Below are 18,436 nucleotides of genomic sequence, written 5' to 3'. Positions count from 1 at the left end.
GAAGCAGGTAAATCAGACTAGACCATGTGTGGAGGGGGTACCGTACGTGAAATCCTTTATTTGTTAGATTGGGGTCGCTCGGGTTCATCTGCCGCTACCTGTGAGCAGATCTCCTTACACAAGCGCTGTGTGAACAGCTTGCGGTTTTAGGTCTCGTGGAATCGTACGTGACTTTGTGTACCTGTGCCCTGTCTCCCTCTCAGAAGTGGGGTCTCGGTCGTGCACACGGGACCCGTGCCCGAGGTACGATGTTAGAGCTGATGCACAGGTGGAGATGCACGGAGGACGACACTGGGCAACAGGTCTATGACGGATGCTCTCAGGGACAAGTGTCCGGCTGCTGCCACCGAGGAACGAGGGGCAGGCCAGGAGGGCCGCGGGGGCTGCCGCGGGTGGCATGCTGTCCCCTCCCGGCACAGAGTGCCGCCGACTCCTGGCGTCCCTCCAGAGCTCCCTGCTGGCATCGGCACCACCACCTCAGTTCCTTTGGTTACGTTTTAGAAGCTTCTAGAACCTGACTTTTCCCCGCCGCCTCCCATCACAGCTCCTTGGCAGGCCGAGGTGTCGCAGATGCCGGGTGTCCCCTGAGCACCCACAGCACCAGGGAGGCCAGGATCGCCTGGAGGCCCGGGCTCGCCGTTGGCCCCGTCGCGGCCGTCTTTGCTAACGCCAGGCACGCCTTGTGGTCCTGGAGGCGGAGCGGGAAGGTGAGTGTTGACGGGAGAAGAGGACGTCGGTGGTGACTTCCATCCGTTCAGCCCGCCACCCCCAGCCCTGCTGCTTAGGGGCTGCTTCCTCCCTCTGGAAGGGCCGAGGGCAGGAGGCGGCGCGGAGGACGAGGTGGGGAGGCCGTGGAGGCCTGGCGTCTGCCCCGAGCATGGCAGCTCGAGTGAAGACAGGGTCTTTCGGGGGCGAGGGGTACGTGTGCAGAGCTGCTTGGTGAGCAGGGATGGGGGTGCTGCAGTGGAGCCCGGGGGCCCCCACCTCAGGGACGGGTCCCCTGAGCACAGGGAGGCATGGGGTCGGCTGGGGGGCGTGGGCGGGGCCTGCAGGGGAGGAGGGGGTGTGAGCGTGACCCACGCTGTCCTAGGTGACGTGTGTGCGCGGCTGGGGGGATGGACGGGGCGGGGGGGGCGCTGCTCCTGACAGCATCCCGGGTACGCGTGGGCCACCTCGGGGGGCGCTGTGTTGGCTCGTGACTGACGCTGATGCTGGACGGCTCTCCCTGCCTGGAACCCAGCCGCCCGCGCAGGGACAGACCCGCCCGAGCCTCTTGGTGTCACACGAGGTCACTGAGACGGCTCCTGACCGCCCGAGAGGCGTCGCCCGGAGAGGCACGTCGTTCCTCGGGAGACGGACACGCGTCCACCCGCAGCCGCAGCCCCGGGGACAGCTGTGTGGCCACAGAGCCGCCGCTGACGGGCACGTACCTTGGAGGCCCTGGTCCCCGGCCGGCCCGTCCAGACCCGCGCCTGCAGAGCCTTTGTCTCCTCGGTCCCCGGGGGCCCCTGTCGGGAAGCAGACGCGTGAGGGTGCGCTGGGCTGCGCGTGACGGGCGGGGCGCCCGCGTGGACAGCCTTCCCCGGGGAACACCCAGAAGGAGCAGGAGCGCCAGGACCGGGAGGGCGCGGAGTTTTGAACTCTATTTTCAAAGGTGTTCAGACCCCACGTGGAGGACGGCGCCTCCAGGGCAGCGCCAAGCCGGCTGAGGGAACGGGCCCTCGCGTCTGGGCGGAGCCGGGCTCCGTGGGGGCTCCGTGGGGGCTCCGTGGGGGCTCCGTGGGGGCTCGGCCTCGAGGCCTAGAAGCCCGCGAGCTGGCGGCTTCCGCGAGCTGCGCCCGCCGACGGGGGATGGGAGCGAAGTTTCCCTTGGAAACCTTTCTCTTAAGCTGGTTTTCAGGAACGCGATTATCTGGTCAGTAAGTTGGCGGGTCCTGGAATCCGGCCAACCGCGGCCCCACACAGAAGTGGGCGCTGGAGGCCGGTTTGGAAGAGCTCCTGGGACGGGGAGGGACGGGCTGGGGTCAGCGACAGGCGCTCCCCGGGGGCCGCCGGGCCGGGACACTCCTGCCTTCTGCGACGGCCCCGGTGCCGCCTCCTCCCCAAATGCTGCCCTGACGGCGTTCGAGGGAAACGTCCGCTGAGGTACCAGGGTGCCCGGGCACGGGGCACGGGGCGCGGCCGGCGGCCCACTCACCTCTGGGCCCCGGGTCCCCCAGCTCTCCGGTGGGGCCGCGGTATCCAGGGGGCCCTCGGGCACCGGGGTGGCCGATGGAGCCTGGGGGCCCCGGGGGGCCTGGGGGCCCCGCTGGCCCAGGCCGCCCGGCGGATCCGGGCGCCAGAGGCTTCCTCAGGTGAGCGGCCAACTGCGCGATTTGTTCTTGGGAAACAGAGATGCGAGCGTTTACTGCAGAGTAGGATGAGCCACAGCGGGCGGCCGTCGCCCCACTGGCTTCGGGGCAGGGGCCCCGGGGCTGCTACGTTTGTCCGTGGACCAGGGGGTGAGGCAGCAGGCCTCGGTTGGGAGTCCGAGAGGCCAAGAGATGGCCACTCAGTCCCTCAGCGCTGCAAGGGCGCAGGGCTCGGTCCCCGCTGGCGTTTCATCGGACAGACATCTGGGGACACCCCCCTGCCCCGCCGCGCACCCGGCCTCTGTTAAATCCCGGGGGGAGGGAGCCCCGCCGGTGCAGACGGGACCACCCCGAGGCCTACAGGCTGCTGGGCCTGCCCGGGGCGCCCCTGGGTGGGAGGAGGCCGGGGTGCGGGCGGCGCGAGGCCTGCGGGAGGCCCGCGGGGCGGGGGGCACTCACCGCTGAGCATCCCCCCGCACAGCTCCCGGATGTGCTGCTCGCTGGCTTCTCGCCCCTGAAATTCACCCCGCGAGTCCGTCAGCAGACGGGAGCAGGCGGGCGCTCCTCGACGTGCCCTGCCCGGCCGCCACCCCGATGCCACAGAACGCTGCCCTCAAGAACGGAAAGACCTACCGGAACCCCCGGTTTCCCGGTGATGCCGGGCACGCCCTGGACGCCCGGGAAGCCCACGGGGCCGGGCGGGCCCGGGAGGCCCTCGACGCCACTGGTGCCGTTGGGACCCTGGATGCCCTTGGGGCCCAGCTCCCCTCGACTGCCAGCCTAGAGGGGACCAGGAGGCGGCGGGTCGGGCGCGAGCAGTGGGGGCAGCGCCGCCCCCGCCCCCCTCCTGCCCGCTCCCCGGCAGGCCCACCGGCGTCTCCTCTGGATTTTGTCGTGGGAATGGCCGGCAGCCGCTTACCTCTCCTTTGGGTCCGACCGGGCCACCGGGACCCTGCAAGAGAGCAGGTGTTTGACACTGCTGTTGGGTGGGAGCCCCTCGCGCAGGGCGATTTGGGGAGGACGGGGACCGGCCCCAAAACCACCACGGGGCTGCTTGAGGCCGTCGGGCGGCCACTGTGCCCCGGGGACGTTGTGTGTCTCGCTGGGATCGTGTTCCACCCACTCACGTCTGTGTGACTTATTTTCCCTGAGTGTTTGCGGCATCTGCTCGGTACGTTTCCTTACACACGTTTACTGGGCTTCCTGTTTCCTTCTTATCACGTAATAAATAACGAGCGTCTAAGCGTCGCTGTGCCTGGGGTTCCCCGTCCCCAGCGTGTCCTCGGGACGCTTCCCAGCTGCACATCCACTGCCAGAGGCCCCCCATGGGATTAACAGGGATGGGGTCCCAGGGCCCCACCGGTCAAGGTCGTCCAGGAATTGGGCAGGATAAGCCACGCAGGCGCACACGCAGCCCCGAGGTGTCTTGGCTACAGTTGCGGCCCCGCCCACAGCCTCGGCCTCCCCGGGGCTGCCCACGCCCCTCCCCGCCCCCCCGCAAGCCAAGCCTGGCGTTCCTTCCCACCTGTGGATCAGTGAGGCCGACCTAACCCCAGTCCCACTCACCAGCTCTCCTTTGTCCCCAGGGAGGCCGTCGGAACCTGCAACGCCCTGAAACAACAGGCCTGCAGGTCAGAGAGCTGTCCCCAGGCCCCGGGAGCTGGCACGCGAGCCCCGGGCCCAGGGTGGGGCACCGGCTGACCGCACTTGGGGACAGGACACGCCGGCCTTCTTGCCCAGCAGAACCGCAGGCGCTGGGACTGCTCTAGGTCCTCCGGGAGGTGGCAGGCCCGCCCCCTCCCCCTCCCGCGATGCATTTCTGAGCTCCCACAAGCGGGCCTGAGGCCCAGGACCGCCCCGCCGCCCCTCACAAGGTCACATTCCCAGGTCAGGGGGGTCGCACCCCCGGGAGCCAACCGTGAAGTGGGGCTGGGTGTCCCCCCGGAGCAAGGGAGAGAGACGACGGGGAGCTGGGCTGCCGGCCGCGCGTGCAGGGGACCTGAGCCCCGGCGCCCACTCACCTGGTCTCCCTTAGGGCCTGCGGCTCCCCCCGGGCCCTGGCACAGAGGAGGTCAGCATGAGAGGGAGCCCGGAGCCCCCCGAAGGCAGAGCGCTCCCGCGCTCAGCCCCGCCGCCCCCCAGCGCTCCGCGCCTGCCCTGGTGGTGCTGGAATCTTCCCAAAGAACCGTGGTCTTAGGGCCCCGGAGCGCCGTCCCGCGGGCAGTGCCACGGCTGCTTCACGGCTCCTCCGCCGCGGGCGCTCCAGGTGCCACGGACTGCGCGGCCCTCGCACAAGCAGTCGTCGGGGCGGCGCCGCGGACCGTGTGGTTAGGGACGGGTCGGGGAACTGCTGGGCTCTCCCGAGAACAGTAAAATAAAAATTGCCCATTTGCTCAAATCGCGGCAGGAGTGGGAGCCTGGCCCACGGGGCGGGGGCCGAGGTGTGACCTCCTGGGGGTGGGACACGCGGGAACGCCTTCAGATTTCCCGCCTGGAAGCTAACGAAGGGCCCCCTGGCCCGGCCATAGGCCCGTGGTTTCGGTGGCCCCGCCACCCCCGGGTAGGAAGGGAGGGCTGGGTGGGCGTCCCCTGGGCCCCACCCGCAGTGATCCTAGCCGGGCTCTGTGCTGCCCTGTGTGCCCGACTGTCCCGGGACAGCAGGGGCCCCACGGGGACTCCACCGCCCGTCACAGGAGCAGCAGAAAGTTAGAAACAGCGACAGGGGGTGGGGTCTTCACACAGCGGCACCGCGTGTCCAGGTCCTTGGCAAACCCAACAGATGAGGCCGCCCCCACCCCGGCCCCACAGCCCAACCCGGCCCCCCAGGCCCCCCAGCGCCCCCCAGGCCCCCATGGAGCCTGGAGCACTGACCCCCACAGCCACTCACCCGGTCACCTGAGGCACCTCGGAGGCCCTGGGGACCCGGCAGGCCGGGGTCGCCCATGCTGCCCTTCTGGCCCTACAGACAAGGACCCAGCTAGTCAGCACCCACAAAGGACCCCAGGGGGACCCCCCCACCCCCCCGGCTCCTGGACACAGTCTGGCCCCAAACCTTACACACCTGGAAGCCGCGGACGCCAGGGGCTCCAGGAGGGCCTTGTGGGCCCAGAGCCCCCTGAGAGAGAGAAGCAGGAAGTGAGTCCACTCTGCCCCCCCAGGGGCCCCGGGGACAGAGGGGCGGGGCGGTGGGTGGCCGAGGTCAGGCTCGCCCTCCGGTCCCACGCGGCAGTCGTCCTGGGTCCAAGCCCCCCATCCACGGCCGCCTGGGCCCCGGGCCAGGGTCCTCACTACCTGCCCCCAGGCAGGGCTGCGCACACGGGACAGCTGGGCCCAACCCTCTCCGCCCCGGGGCCTTCACGGGGTCACCACAGACACGGCTGCGCGCCCCCCACAGAGGCTGGGTCATGGTGACACTCCACGCCCCCCCATGCCACGCCGCAGCCCCTCACTCACCGCCGAGCCCCTGTGGCCAGCCTCACCACGCTCCCCAGGCACGCCAACGTCCCCCTGCACGAGGACAAGGGGATAGGGGTGTCAGCAGGGTCCGTGGACTCGGGGGGCGCACGGGGCAGGGGAACACTTACCGGGATGCCAGGCTCTCCCGAGGGGCCAGCCTCCCCCAGCTCTCCAGCTCGGCCCTGCACAGACGGGAGGGCCCTGAGTGCCGCCCTCCTTCCCCCTCCCTCCCCTCCAGCCCTGGGTGCCGCCCCGCACCCCCCCCCCCGGGCCCCTCCCCCTCCAGGTCCGGCCGGGCTGCCCCTCCCCCCACCAGCACAGAGAAGCCACCTACCAGTTCTCCCTTCTCGCCCTTGGACCCTGCTCGACCCGGGAGGCCCTGCGCATCACAGGCAGGCGTCAGGGCTGCGGAGCACCCCGCAGGGAGCGCCCCGCAGGGAGCACCTCCCCCGGCGCAAGCCCCCACTCAGGGACCCGAGGGCCTGAGCCCCGCCCCGCGAGCACCGAAGGAAGCCCGTGCTCTCACCGGCAGCCCGTTGGGACCCTTCTCTCCTGGGGCACCGTTGCGACCGGCCTCTCCCTGCGGGAGATCGGGGGACGGGGTGCTGAGGCCCGGGAGGCCCAACTCCGCAGACCCCCCTCCCGCCTAGGCCGCCGGCGCCTCACCAACCTTCTCGCCGTCCAGTCCCGGCACGCCATCCCGGCCGTCCTTGCCTGGCATTCCCTGGGGACGCGTGACGGCGTGAGGCCTGCTGGGCCCCCTGGGTACCCCTTCCTCCCGCCCCGGCTCCCCTCCCGGCACCGCGTGCGCGCAGCCCGGGCTGCCCTGGGGCGGCCGTGGTCACACAGCTCAGCGGCCGCGCGGTGACCGGGCTGCCCTGGGCCTGCAGGTGAGGGCTGCTGGCACCCGGCGGGGGGCTGAGGCCGCTGTGACCCCGCGCCGCCCCCGGCACCCACACGACACGGTGGCCCGTGTCACAGACACGGAACAGGCTGGGGAGCTGGGCAGTGGCCTTCCCGACCCCACCGTCTGGACAAATTTGGGGACGGAGAACCCCGCGCAGGCTGGGAAGCCAGCAGGACAGCAGGCCGCTTCCCTCTCGTGCCCCCTCGGCCCCGCCTTCCCAGAGGTGGCGGGCGGAGGAGCCTATGGGGCCCGAGAGCGGGGTCCAGGCAGCCCCACGACCCCCAGGGGGCCCCACACCCGCGCCCACGGGTCCTGCCCGGCCACCCTTCTGGCTGCACGCCCCTGGAAGGCGGACGAGCTCGACTGGGGCCCCCAAGCCGTGTGCGCCACGCCGGGCCCGCGCCCAGTGGGATCGGGGGCCGACTGGGGGCCACGTGCCGGCCGGGGCGGCCCCGCGGCTGCAGGGGGACTGTCGGGGGGGCAGCCACAGAGGACGGGACCCATCGAGGGCCGCGACTCCTGCTTCGCCCGGCACCGCGGCCGTGGGTACTCACCGGCTCCCCGCCCGGCCCGGCCATCCCGGGGACTCCCTTGAGGCCGGGTCTGCCCTGAAAGACACACAGTTGGCCCCTGAGGAATGCTCCCCGCAGCCGACGCCCCCAATTCCCAGGCAGCCTAGGCGGCCCCCTCACGTCGGGGCCGGCGCCGTGCTCGGGGCTGGGGACAGCGGCGGTGGCCCACCCCGAAGCCCAGGGGAAAGCCCGGACTCCTCGTCGCGTCCTCGCCGCCTCGTGCCCCTGCGACCGCCGCGCTCCGTCCAGGGGCGGCGAGGTTGGTCCGAAGGTGACCGCGGCGAATGGCGGCTTGCGGACGGTCGCCTCAGTTGGTCATCCGGCAGCTTCTGTTCACCTGCTCACGCGAGTCCCCTTCTCTGTCAGCCCGGCCCACAGCTGCATGGCCCGGCCGAGCCCACCCCGCCCGCCGCAGCTGGAGCAGCGTCAGCAGCCGGAATTCGCACCCCGAGTTGGGCCTCGAGGGGAGCTCGTTAGAGCTGCGGGGCCACTGCCCAGCACCCCAGCAGGCCGGGCCCAGGAGAGCGCAGCCCCCCACCCCGGCACGTGCCTTCTGGGCGTCCCCACCCCCACCCCCCACCCCCGCCCCGGAGCAGGTGTTTTGGAGGAAGGACCCAGAGGAGCAAGGTTCTCTTACTTACAAGGTCACCCTTGGGGCCGCGGAAACCCTCTGGGCCCCTCTCGCCTCTGTCACCCTGAAATGATGGGGTTGGAGGTGAGGGGGTGTGGGGATATGGGGGTATGCGGAGGGGTGGGGGTAGAGGGGATGGAGAGGGTGGAGGGGAGGGGATGGAGGGGGTGGAGGGGTGGGGGTGTGTGGAGGGGTGGGGATGGAACGGTGGGGGTTTGCGGAGGGGTGGGCAGTGGGGGGCGGTGGTGTGCCAAGGAGTGGGGATAGAGTGGGTGCAGGGGGTGGGGGGGCGGGGCTGTGTGGAGGGGTGGGGGCAGAGGGGATGGAGGGGGTAGAGGGGTGGGGGTAGAGGGGGTGCCGAGGGGTGGGGGGGCGGTGGGACGACACATAAAGTGCCAGAGATGGCGAGAGAGCTGAGCTGAGGGAGACTGGTGGGCTCAGCCCGGCTGAGGTCGGGGGGGGGGGGGGGGGGGGAGGCACAACTGGGGCTGCCGAGGGGGGCGGAGGGGTGCTGACCTTCCCCCCGTGTGTGGAGACCAGAATGCCCACTTCCCACTGAGAACAGGCTCCTTGGTCACTCGACCCACTGCCCCCTGGATGTGCCCTTGGACACCTGCCCAGGGAGGGGTGCCACCTGCTGGGGGTGCCCAGGGGATGGGGCCACGAGAGGACTCAGCCCGGGGAGGGGCCGCATGGGACTGGGGGAGGTGTGTGAGGAGGAGGAGGAGCACAGCCCGCACCTGCACGGCCGCCCCCCCAGATGCACACGTACCACTTTCCCGGGGGCTCCTGGGATCCCTGGCGGCCCTCGGAATCCGATGGGACCCTGAGAAGGAGAGGGGGGGTCTGGCCCGCGTCCCCCAGGGGACTGGGCTCCATCCTCGGGCAGCCCCAGCCGAACACCTGCAGCCGCCCGCCGCCCAGAGGCCCCTAACCCTCCATCCTCCCCCACGTCCGCGCCTTCTCTCGGGCTCCCCAGGACCCCTCCCCAGGACCCCTCCCCATCTGGAGGCAGCCCCCCAGGGCCGGGCTGACGGGGCATGGCTGGCGCTGGCTGACTCACCCGATCCCCTGGGGGCCCAGCCGGCCCGGGCAGACCTCGGAGTCCCCGAGGCCCCTGTGAGGAGGGAGATGGGAAGGTAGGGCCTGGGCCAGCAGCCCCCCAGGACTGCACCGCCTGGAGCCCCAGAGGGCCCTGCAGTCGTCCCAGGAACACCTGGCCTCAGGCCAGGCCCTGGAGGGGCAGCGGGAGGGGAAGCGGGAGGGGGTGCCACTCGCCCTGGAGGGGGCAGCGGGGGGCCCACCCCCCTGGGATTTGCAAGAGGCAGGACCCCGGCTGGGCTCCCCTGGCGGGTACTGGCGCACCGCCCCCCTGCAGGTCGTCCAAGGGGCTCCCCTCCCCCTCCCCCAGCCTCCCAGGCCCCCCTCACCTGCAGCCCCACAGAGCCAGGGACGCCAGCGGGCCCAGGGGGGCCAGGATCGCCCTGCAGCGGAGGTGAAGCGGCGTCAGCTGGGTGGGTGCAGCTCCCCGGCAGCTCTCCGCACCCTTGCACCCCCACCCTGAGCCCGAGCAGCGGGGCCATCGCCCTCTCCTCCGTGGAGCCTCCGAGGCCAGGGGTCCCCACAGCCCGGCTTCCAGCAAAGCCCCCAGCCCTTCCAGACGCCTCTGCCGGGCTGCTGTGGGGCCGCCTGGGGGGCTCATGGTGTCCCCAGCCTCACCCGGACAGCCCCCTCCTCCGCGGGCAGCGGCCCCGTGAGACCGGGCAGGTGGGGTCTGTCCAGAGACCCTGGCCCAAGTCACTTGCCCTGAGCAGCGGCAGAGGCGGCCAGCACGCCCTCACCCACCCTCGCCTGTGCAGCCCCGGCCCTGCCCCCTGCCAGCGCCGCCCGGGCCTGTCCCCCAGCACCCCCGCTGCCCGGGCAGACCCCCCCAGGCGGCCAGCCCCACTGTGGCCCACGGTCACCTTCTCGCCGTCCTTGCCGACCTCTCCTTGATCTCCTTTGTAGCCGGTGGGCCCCTGAAAGCCAGTGGGGGCGAGGAGTCACAGCCCACCCCCAGCGGCCCCAAACAGACCCCTGCAGGGAAACTGAGGACAGGGCAAGGGGGCAGGGCCGGGCCAGCGAAGGGAGCTGGGGCCTGAGTCCGGCTTCCCCAGCCCCAGCCCTCTCCCAGTGCCTCCCAGTCCTGGTGGCCACTCCGTGTGGAGCAGAGTCGAGCAGGGACACAGGGACAGGGACGGAGCAGGGCCCCCCGCTGGGTGGGAAGTCAGACCTTTCTTCCTGCAACAGCCGGGGCTTTCTGGACCCGTGGGTCCCCCCAACTGCCCCCAAGACCTCCAGCCCCACGTTAGACCAGGCTGTTGTGTCCCCTGGGGCGAGGAGGGCCGCCTCACCTTGAACCCCGGCATTCCTGGGGGACCGGGGGGGCCTGGTGGGCAGATGGCCGGGCACTGTCGGAAAACAGAGGGGTCAGACCCCCCAGACAACCTGGGACCTGACAGACCCGGGCTCCCAGGGCCTGGCACAGGCCGTCCCCCGAGCGGAGGGGCCTCGGGCACACCGGGGCCTCCGGGGACCCCGGGCAGGGCCTCAGGGCGGCTGCGGGTGCAGGGAGCTCCTGCACAGCCCCGGCCTCCCGCTCGGCGGCGGCTCCATGGTGGCTGCTGGCCGCACAGGGGCCTTCGTCCCGCGTCCCCGCGGCAAATTTCAGGCTGCGCTTCTCGGGACACAAATTGCTTTAGGAGCAAACAGGTGTCCTGGGGGCACAGGTGGGATGCTCCAGGCCCGGGGCGCGGTGAGACCCAAGGGATGGCGCTGGGTTTTCTAGATCATTCCACAGCTGATGGGGCACAGAGCCGGTGCCATCGACCTCTGCTCCCGATTCCGGAAGATCGCCAAGCCCTCCCCCTGGGACGCCAGCTGGCCAGGCCGCGGGACGCAGGGTGACCCAGCCTTCCCTCCTCGCCGGCCCTTCCGCGAGGCCCGGGGCCTCCCCAGACGCTGCTCCCCACGCACGCAGCTCAAAGCCGGGGGGAGCGGGAGCCGTCGGGACGCGGGACACGGCCGCACCCTGAGGAGCCCCGCGGCTTGGTCACAGCTGCGCGGCCGGTGGCGGGGTGCCCAGGCCCGTCCCTCCCTCCTGTGGGGGAGTCTCGGCGGGAGGGACGGGCCACTCTCCACATGGGTCCCCGAGCTGGGGGCCCCCTTCAAGGATGGCTGCGCGCCTACCTGAAGGTCAGTGGCGCCCTCAGGGAGGACCCCTGGGTGACCCTGGAACACAAAGATGCTGGCTTTGACCCCGCCCTCCCCGGCCCCCCGCCGAGACCCGCGCTGGCACCACCACCACCAGACACCACCTGCCCCGGCCCTGCCCGTCCCCCGTCAGCGGCCCAGCGCAGGTCTGGGAGGTGGGTGGGAGCCCAGGTGGGCGTGGGTTCTGGGGCTGGGGGCCCCGGGGACAGGCTGTCAAGCCTGCCATGCCCGGCACTTGCCCTGAGAGGCTCTGGGGCCCCCTGCCCAGGACTTACGGGGGGTCCGGGAGGTCCGGGGGGGCCGGGGAGGCCTGGCAGTCCAGAGGGTCCCTGGGGGGAATGACGCGTGAGGTGGAGCAGGGCCCGCCTCGGCCTGAGCTGAGGGGACCAGCTACTTCCAGAGGGAAGCCTCCCGGGCCTGTGCCCTCGGGGTGCTCCCACTCTGCCCTGGCCTTGTGCTCCCGTCCAAGGCACATCCCTGGTCTGTCCACATCCCTGGGGACAGTCAGGGCTCCACCAAGAAAGGGGGGTTGGGGGGGAAAGGGAGGGAAGGGAGGAGAAGCGGGGGAGGCCCTCGGTGGCTGCCCTGGGGGGCCGGACAGGCAGGGCCCTGCTCTGAGCAGGGGGAAGGTCAGGGGCAGCCACTCACCGGGGGGCCCCGGAGGCCGATTCCACCGGGGACACCACTCTCTCCTGCCTCTCCCTGGGGGAGGAAACAGAGTGAGACGCGGGGCTCTGCACCCACAGAGCTCTGAGGCCCCCACGCAGGGCTGGTCAGCCCCTCTCCAGGGACAGGAACCCAGGCCCCTCAGCTTGTCTCTGAGAGGGCTGGGCACGTGCGGGGGGACGGGGTGGGGGGCACGAGGGTGGTCAGTACTCACGGGGGGTCCAGGGAGGCCTTTGCCCTGCAAGGCCAAGCATAGGGTCAGAACTTGCAGGGCCAGGACAGGTTTGCCTGTCGCTCCCCCAGGATAGGAGGGAGGCGCCCCGGGGGGCAGCGCCTGGCACAGGAGACGCCCCCCTGGGGAGAGAGCGCACAGCCCGGAGCCAGCCCTGCAGAGGCTCCCGGGGGCCCCCACCTGGTCAGCCTGGGGGGGAAGCGATACTCACCCCCAACCCGGGAGGCCCCGGGGGTCCCAGGCTTCCCTGCGGAAGGAGAGCAGCGGTCAGGAGGGCTGGGCCCAGGCTCCCAGAGCTCTGAGTGCAAACCTGCCCCCGCCCCCCACGAGGCTGCCTTACAGACGCCTGAGGCCGGGGCGGCGACGTCCTTTGCCCCCAATCGGCTGAGGAAATGACTAGAGCGAGCGGCACAGGGCCGGCGCCCAGGCAGCAGGAAGGCGCACGCTAGGGACCCAGTGCTGGCACCTGGGGCCCCTCCCCTGCTGTGTCCCTTCCCCCAGGGGCTCCCCACGAAGCCTGGAGCTGGCCTGGTCCCAGGAGGACGCGCTCGAGGGCTGCTCATCCCCCAACCCGGGCTGCACGCGAGGACAACCATGACCAGAGGCCGGCGTGGGACTCCGTGGTCTGGCCGCTCGCCAGCCCGCGCCTCCCGTGGACGTGGAGCCCCACAGAACCCCACGGAACCTGGGACCTGCTCCTGAGCTGAGGGCGTGCAGTGCGGGGAGGGGGCGGGGGGCACTGACCCGTTCCCCAGGTGCGCCCTTGGGTCCGGGAGGTCCGTCCTGCCCCGTCAGGCCCTGGGGAGAGAGGACAGAGCCTTGGGGTGGCCCCTTCCGCTCCGGCCGGCCGCGCACCGGGCGCCCCTCCCAGAGCCCTGCTCGGCCCTCACGAAGCCCGGGGGCCTGGCGCCGGCCTGGGGCCCTGGCAAGCGGGGCAGCGGTTTCAGCTCCGTCGGGGAGGGGGAGGGGGCATGGTCGGGGCTGAAGGCCAGCGGCCCCCTGCCGGGGACATCCGCTGCCTCTCTTGGGACGCAGCAGGCACAGCTGGAGAACAGCAATTAAGGTAGACTTGGGGATTAAACCCTTTCCTCCAGGTGGGGGGGGCACTCACGTCCACACCGGGCAGTCCTGGCAGCCCGGCCTCTCCTGGCTTCCCTGGCTTCCCTGGGGCCCCTGTTGGTCCCTGGGGGAAGGGGGTGGGGGGAGCAGAGGCGTGAGCGCAGGCGCAGCCCAGAGCCCTGGCCTCCCCAGTAGAGAAGTGTCTCCCAGCCGGGGCACCGCCAGGCAGCTAGGCAGCTGAGGAGCAGCCCCTGTGCACCAGAGGCCCTGCCCGCCTTCCTGCAGCCCCCCAGCTCGGGCGCCTCGGCCCCCCTTGCTGGCCCCAGCAGGCTGCCCCTCCAGCTGCCCCCTCCTGCTCCATCACACCTGGGGGACATTCACCTGGATGCTTCGTTCACCTGCTGCTCTGGCCCCCCAAGTGTCGGGCAGTGTGCTCCTCTGTGGGCCCCCCACCCCCAGGGTGCCCCAGGACCCTGAGTTCCCGAGCCTGAACAGCTGCATGAAAGCTCACTGGGGGACCCCTAACCCGCTATAGTGACCTGGCCTGCCTGGCACAGAGAAAGCTCGCAAGCCAGCCCCTACCCAGAGACACACAGAATCCCACACACTCCCTCCCGCCCGCTTCCTGGCCAGGCCCCTGCTCTGAGCCCTCTGAGGCCTCCAGCCCGGCGCGGTGAGAAGGGGTGTCAATGACCCCTCTGTTCTAGGGCCACCCCTCCCCTCACTGGGGCTGGACACTCACCGGGGACCCGGGCAGACCGGGAGGCCCAGCTTCTCCCTGCAGAGGGGAAGACACCCACATGTAGCAGCGTCTCCTGAAAGGTGGGGCTTAGGGGGGTGCAGCTGGCCCCAGAGGCCCCAGCGGATGACATGCAGGCACCCCAAGTCATCCACATTTGGGGGTGCCTCCCCTCTGGGGTCAGACACAGAGGTGGGAGCTGGGGACAGGGGGAGCTGGACAGCCGGGGCTCAGCCCCTACAGGGCCCACCCTTGAGGACCATTTGAGGGCAGAGGGACAGAGCCTCCAGGAGAAAGGGACTGTCCTGCAGCAGCCCCCACTCAGCCTAAGAATCTTCAGAGGGTGGGCTGTGGGCACTGAGAGGCCGCCTGCCTCTCAGGCAGCCCCCCAGTCTCACCGAGGCCCAAGGAGGCACCCCAATCCCCCATGACCACTAAGCCTGACACCCTTTAACTGAGTCTTCCAGGGCAGGTTTTTAAGAGGGAGCCCCCCCCGCCCGAAGGAATGACTCAACTTGACTCCGGTCAGCTTGGGAGTCCTGGGGGACCAGGGGCCAGGCCTGGTTGGGAGGAGCATGGGAGCCAGCCCTGGGCCACGCTGCCCTCCCCTACCCCACTCCCATGGGGCTGTCGCTGAGCACCCTGTGGGTCGGGGTCGGCCAGGCCTGGGGTGGACAGGAGACCCCGGGCCATCCAGGCCCTCGGAGACTCAGAGAGAGGCTGAGGGACCGGTCAAGGGGGCTCCTGCGGCACATTATGGGTGAGGAGAGGCCTGGAGCACCTTTCATGCTGGTGGCTGCATTGGGGGTTCACCCCAGACGGTCCTGGGGGAGGCAGGCTGCAGGACGGGGCCGCCCTTGACCTGGGATGCCCTTGGAGGGCACCGTGTCTGGGGCAGAGCCAGCTCCCAAGTCCCCTCCACCGCCTGGGCCCTCACACCTCAGTACCCAATTCTAGCCCAGAGACCACCGAGCGGCGCCCCTCCCCGTCTGTGGACACAGTCCCTGTGGGGTGAACCCTGAGCGGGCGCAAGGGCCGTCTGTGTCCCATTTCGCAGCCCTGGCCAGTGGGGCTTGGTTTTGAGTCCATCAGGCCTGGGGGCTCGGGGAGGCTGGGCCGGGCCAGAACCACATCGAACCCTCCCCGGCCCTTCCCACCCCTGAACTCACATCAATGCCATCCTTGCCCGGCTTCCCAGGTGGCCCTTGGGGACCGGGGGGGCCTTGAGGTCCCACTTTCTGAAACGGAGAAATGTCATTAGACATTTGTGCCCTCCCCCCTCCGGTGGGGCCGGTCCCCCGGGCTGGCCTCGGGTCAGCCCGGCAGCGTCCCCTCTTCCTGGGTCCCGAGCCCCCGCCCCACGCCTGCCTCGGAGGCCCCCCCAAGGCCTCGGGCTGGCGGTATCTGCAGTCGGTCTTTGGCCAGGAGGGGCTGCGCCACGGGGAGCCTAAGGAACAAAGGCGACATTGTGCCTCTGGTGGCGGCGGACCCTGGGCCGGGCGAGGACAGGGCAGCGTCCCGGGCTCGGCGAGCTGTCCCGGCGTCCGCGGGGACCCGGTGGGGCGCCCAGACTCGGCCCTGCGGCGAGGCCGGCCGTGGCTCCGGGCGCGCCGGGTCCCCACGCGTCCCGGGCTCCAGGCTCACTCGCGGGCGGGGCGGGGGGAGGGTCCCCCGGCGGCTGCTCGACGCCGGCGCCCAGCCCCGCGCTCCCGCCCCGCCGCTGCCCGCCGCGGCCCGCTCACCTGCGCCCCGGTCCCGGTCAGGGTGGCGGCCAGGAGCCGCGCGAGCAGGAGCAGGGCCAGCGTGGGGGCCCCGGCCATGGCTGCGCCCGCGCTCTCAGCGGCTCTGCGCGCCTCTGGGCGGCGGGGCTGGGGCGCCGGGGCTCGGGCGGGCGGGCGGGGCGGCGGGCGGCGCGGGCCCCCGGCCAGGTCCCGCCCCGCGCGCACAAGCCCCCCATTCAGCCGGGCCCACCTGGGGCTTCCGCCCGCCCCCGCCCCGCGCCGCGCCGGCGAAGAAAGGAGCCCAGTGGCAGCCTCTGGCCAGCCTCGGAGTTAAAATTATCCCGAGACGGATGAGCTGCACACACGGACCTTTGAGCAGGAAAGAAAGACCCTCTTTTCTCTCCTGTTCCTCGACAGGGTGTGGATGGCCCCGAGGGGCCCCGCTGGAGGAGGGGCGGCCGGAGCCTCGACCCAGGGGGACCTCCCGGGCTGCCCGAGGCCAGGAAGCCCCAGGACGGGGCCCCTACAGCTGGTCCCTGCTCCGAAGTCTAGGGCCGAGCCTCCCATCCCTGGGGGCCTGTCTCCAAACTGTCACTCTCCGGATGGTCGGTCCATCACGTCCTCCGTCCCCGGCAAGGGCCACACTCTTCTCCGGCTCTGCCCCCCCACCCCCCCACCCCCGAGCGCGACGAAGTGGTGGCCCTGGCAGAGGAGGGAAGCATCACCAGGGCCGTGGGGCCGAGCAAAGGCGCTGAGGGACGGGCCCCCTAAGGCTGCTGTCGGCCGGTCCCGCTTTTCACAAGCCTCGGGCAGCCCGGGGGCCCTGGATTCGGGCAAACTCTGCTTCACCCTGGGAGGGCATAGGAACGGCAGGGCGGCCCCCACGGGGTCTCTCCGACCCGGGTCACCCACAGGCCCACTGAGTTCGCAGGCTCTCGGCCCACAGCCGGGTGGGAACCCTGACTTCCCCGGGACAAGCTGCTCTCGGGTTTACAGCTGCAGGAACTCTGCTCTCCCTCATTCTTTCACTAGCCAAGCGCAACAGCGAGCGACGCGGAGTCGGGACAGTCGGATCTGTAACCGATGGACACCTGAGAAAGTCACGACTCTGGACCAGTCTGTACATGGGCTTCATTTCCGTGGGGGGGGGGACCCAGGACTTCTGAGGTGCCGAGGGTTCCCACGGGAGCAGTGAGTAGAAAACGCAAGGGATGGAGGGGGAAGCAAAGGGGTTCAGACAAGATCTCACTCCCCACTGGGGTAGACTGGGCGGCTCCCTCCCACGCAGCCGCGGCCCTGATGGGAGGGTGCGCGTGGATTCCATCCCGGGTGGGGGGGGGGCCCAGGGAAGCTCGAAAGCTCTTGCCCTCCAGCGGAGTTCGGTCATCCTAGGACACCCTCAGACAGGCGGGCCATCCCACCCCGACCCCCAAGCCCGCAGCCTGGGGAGCCCCCCCATCTCCCCTGGGCCATACCTGCCCGGCCCACCTCCCCCACCCCCATGCTGGATCAGACTCAGAGGACGCCCAGCTGGCCTTCACCGGGGTCAAGGGAGGGACGTGGTGCCTGAACCCCTGCCCCACCCACACCCCCACCCATCCCTCCCTCCACAGCCCCTCCCCATGGAGAGCTGCCCCGCCTCGAAGCTCCAGCGGCCACAGCAGTCCCCACACCCGGTGCCACCAGGCAAAACCAAAGCATTATCCATGAGTGTGCAGGCGGTCGGGGGGGGCCAGAGCTGCCTGCCAGGCCCTAGGTCCCCACTGCTGGGCCCACACACCATTCCTAGCTTTGCTCCAAGGGGCTCTCCCTCCCAGGTTTGTGCTGCTTTATTGAACCTGTGCCCCATAAGGGTCCAGTCTTAGGATTCTCACTACTAGGGGTTCAGCAGGACCCTGCTGAAGACTCCGTGCTGGACGTCCCCACTCATTTTGGTGCCTCAGGTTCCCCTCTGTGCTGGAAACTCCGTCACTGAGCCAAACAGGAGTTCAGGCACCCTTGGTCCTGCCCATCCCGGCAGGTGGGGGTCGGGGGTGGGTCAGCGGCACGGGGTACACCCCTCCCCAGCTGCTGCACTGGGGAACATTAACTCAGGGGCTTTCCCTCCCCCAAGATGACTTTGTCCCCCCCCCCCCCCCCAGGACAGGAGCTAACCATCAACACTCTTCATGAGAATGGAGCCCAAATCAAGCTAGTAACTCTCAGAGGGAACTGTGTCCCCACAAACCCCCCGAGAGCTGTGACCCCCATCATTTCATTTCTTCAAAGGCAAGCACGTGGGCCTCTGCAGGCCCCGCACCCCGCTGGTGCTGATGCAGAAATGCCAGCGTGTCAGGAAGGGAGGGTCCTGGTCCCGGGGGACAAACCCTGGCTGAGAGCCAGCCGTGCCTTGAGGACCGGGAGGGGCGCTATGCCCACGCCAGGTTGCCAGGTCGGGGGGTGGTCAAGGAGGCCCCGAAGGCCGTCCGGGTGTGGAGGGTTGCTGTGGCTGCCAGGGTAGGGACAGAGGAGACAGGGCCACAGAGAAGGCTGGGGAGCTCACCCTGAGGTGCCACACTGCACCCCAAGTCAGGGCAGGCAAGGGCACTCCCAAACCACTGCTCCCCGCCCAGCCCGCCCAAGGGAACTGTGCGCGAGCCCCCAGCTTCACTCTTAAGCCAGTGACAAAAGGCAGCCAAGGGACCAAGGGCACGGGGCTGAGGGCCCCAGGAGGCTGTGCGGCCCGGGGGCCCAGAGGACGGACGTGTGTCCAGGGCTCAGTACCACTGCTGTTTCCCCGGCGGCTCACACGGCCAAGTGGTGCCACCGCTGGCCTGGCCGCTGCCCAAGGGGAGGAAGCCCCAGGAGCGG

At 70.7% G+C, this 18,436-nt stretch overlaps 1 protein-coding gene across 1 annotated transcript; it reads right to left on the bottom strand.

The window, feature by feature from the left end:
• Positions 1–29: 29 nt before the first annotated feature.
• On the bottom strand, positions 30–15,738 carry COL9A3 (collagen type IX alpha 3 chain). The gene is made up of 31 exons (XM_025470649.3): positions 15,608–15,738; positions 15,035–15,103; positions 13,869–13,904; positions 13,179–13,250; positions 12,812–12,865; positions 12,279–12,314; positions 11,818–11,871; positions 11,445–11,498; positions 11,146–11,187; positions 10,311–10,367; positions 9,882–9,935; positions 9,348–9,401; positions 8,981–9,034; positions 8,690–8,743; positions 7,928–7,981; positions 7,269–7,322; positions 6,478–6,531; positions 6,334–6,387; positions 6,142–6,186; positions 5,936–5,989; positions 5,805–5,858; positions 5,413–5,466; positions 5,239–5,310; positions 4,373–4,408; positions 3,918–3,962; positions 3,271–3,303; positions 2,985–3,131; positions 2,811–2,865; positions 2,198–2,380; positions 1,431–1,508; positions 30–688 (listed from the first exon to the last, which is right to left on the bottom strand). The coding sequence occupies exons 1-31, from the start codon at positions 15,683–15,685 to the stop codon at positions 498–500; spliced, it is 2,031 nt and encodes a 676-aa protein (XP_025326434.3). The 5' UTR covers positions 15,686–15,738; the 3' UTR covers positions 30–497.
• Positions 15,739–18,436: the final 2,698 nt, after the last annotated feature.

Source organism: Canis lupus, chromosome 24 (genome assembly GCF_003254725.2).
Source record: "Canis lupus dingo isolate Sandy chromosome 24, ASM325472v2, whole genome shotgun sequence".
Lineage (NCBI taxonomy): Eukaryota > Metazoa > Chordata > Mammalia > Carnivora > Canidae > Canis > Canis lupus.
The sequence above is the reverse complement of the archived record's forward strand: the minus strand, read 5'-3'. Positions and strand labels throughout refer to the sequence as shown.

Excerpts from the sequence above, each read along its gene's own strand:
- COL9A3 (XM_025470649.3), bottom strand. The coding sequence starts at position 15,685 with ATGGCCGGGGCCCCCACGCTGGCCCTGCTCCTGCTCGCGCGGCTCCTG. Across the intron at positions 11,499-11,817 it reads TCGGCCTCCGGGGCCCCCCG|GGACCCTCTGGACTGCCAGG; the intron begins GTGAGTGGCTGC and ends CATTCCCCCCAG. Across the intron at positions 7,982-8,689 it reads CAGGAGCCCCCGGGAAAGTG|GGTGACAGAGGCGAGAGGGG; the intron begins GTACGTGTGCAT and ends CCATCATTTCAG.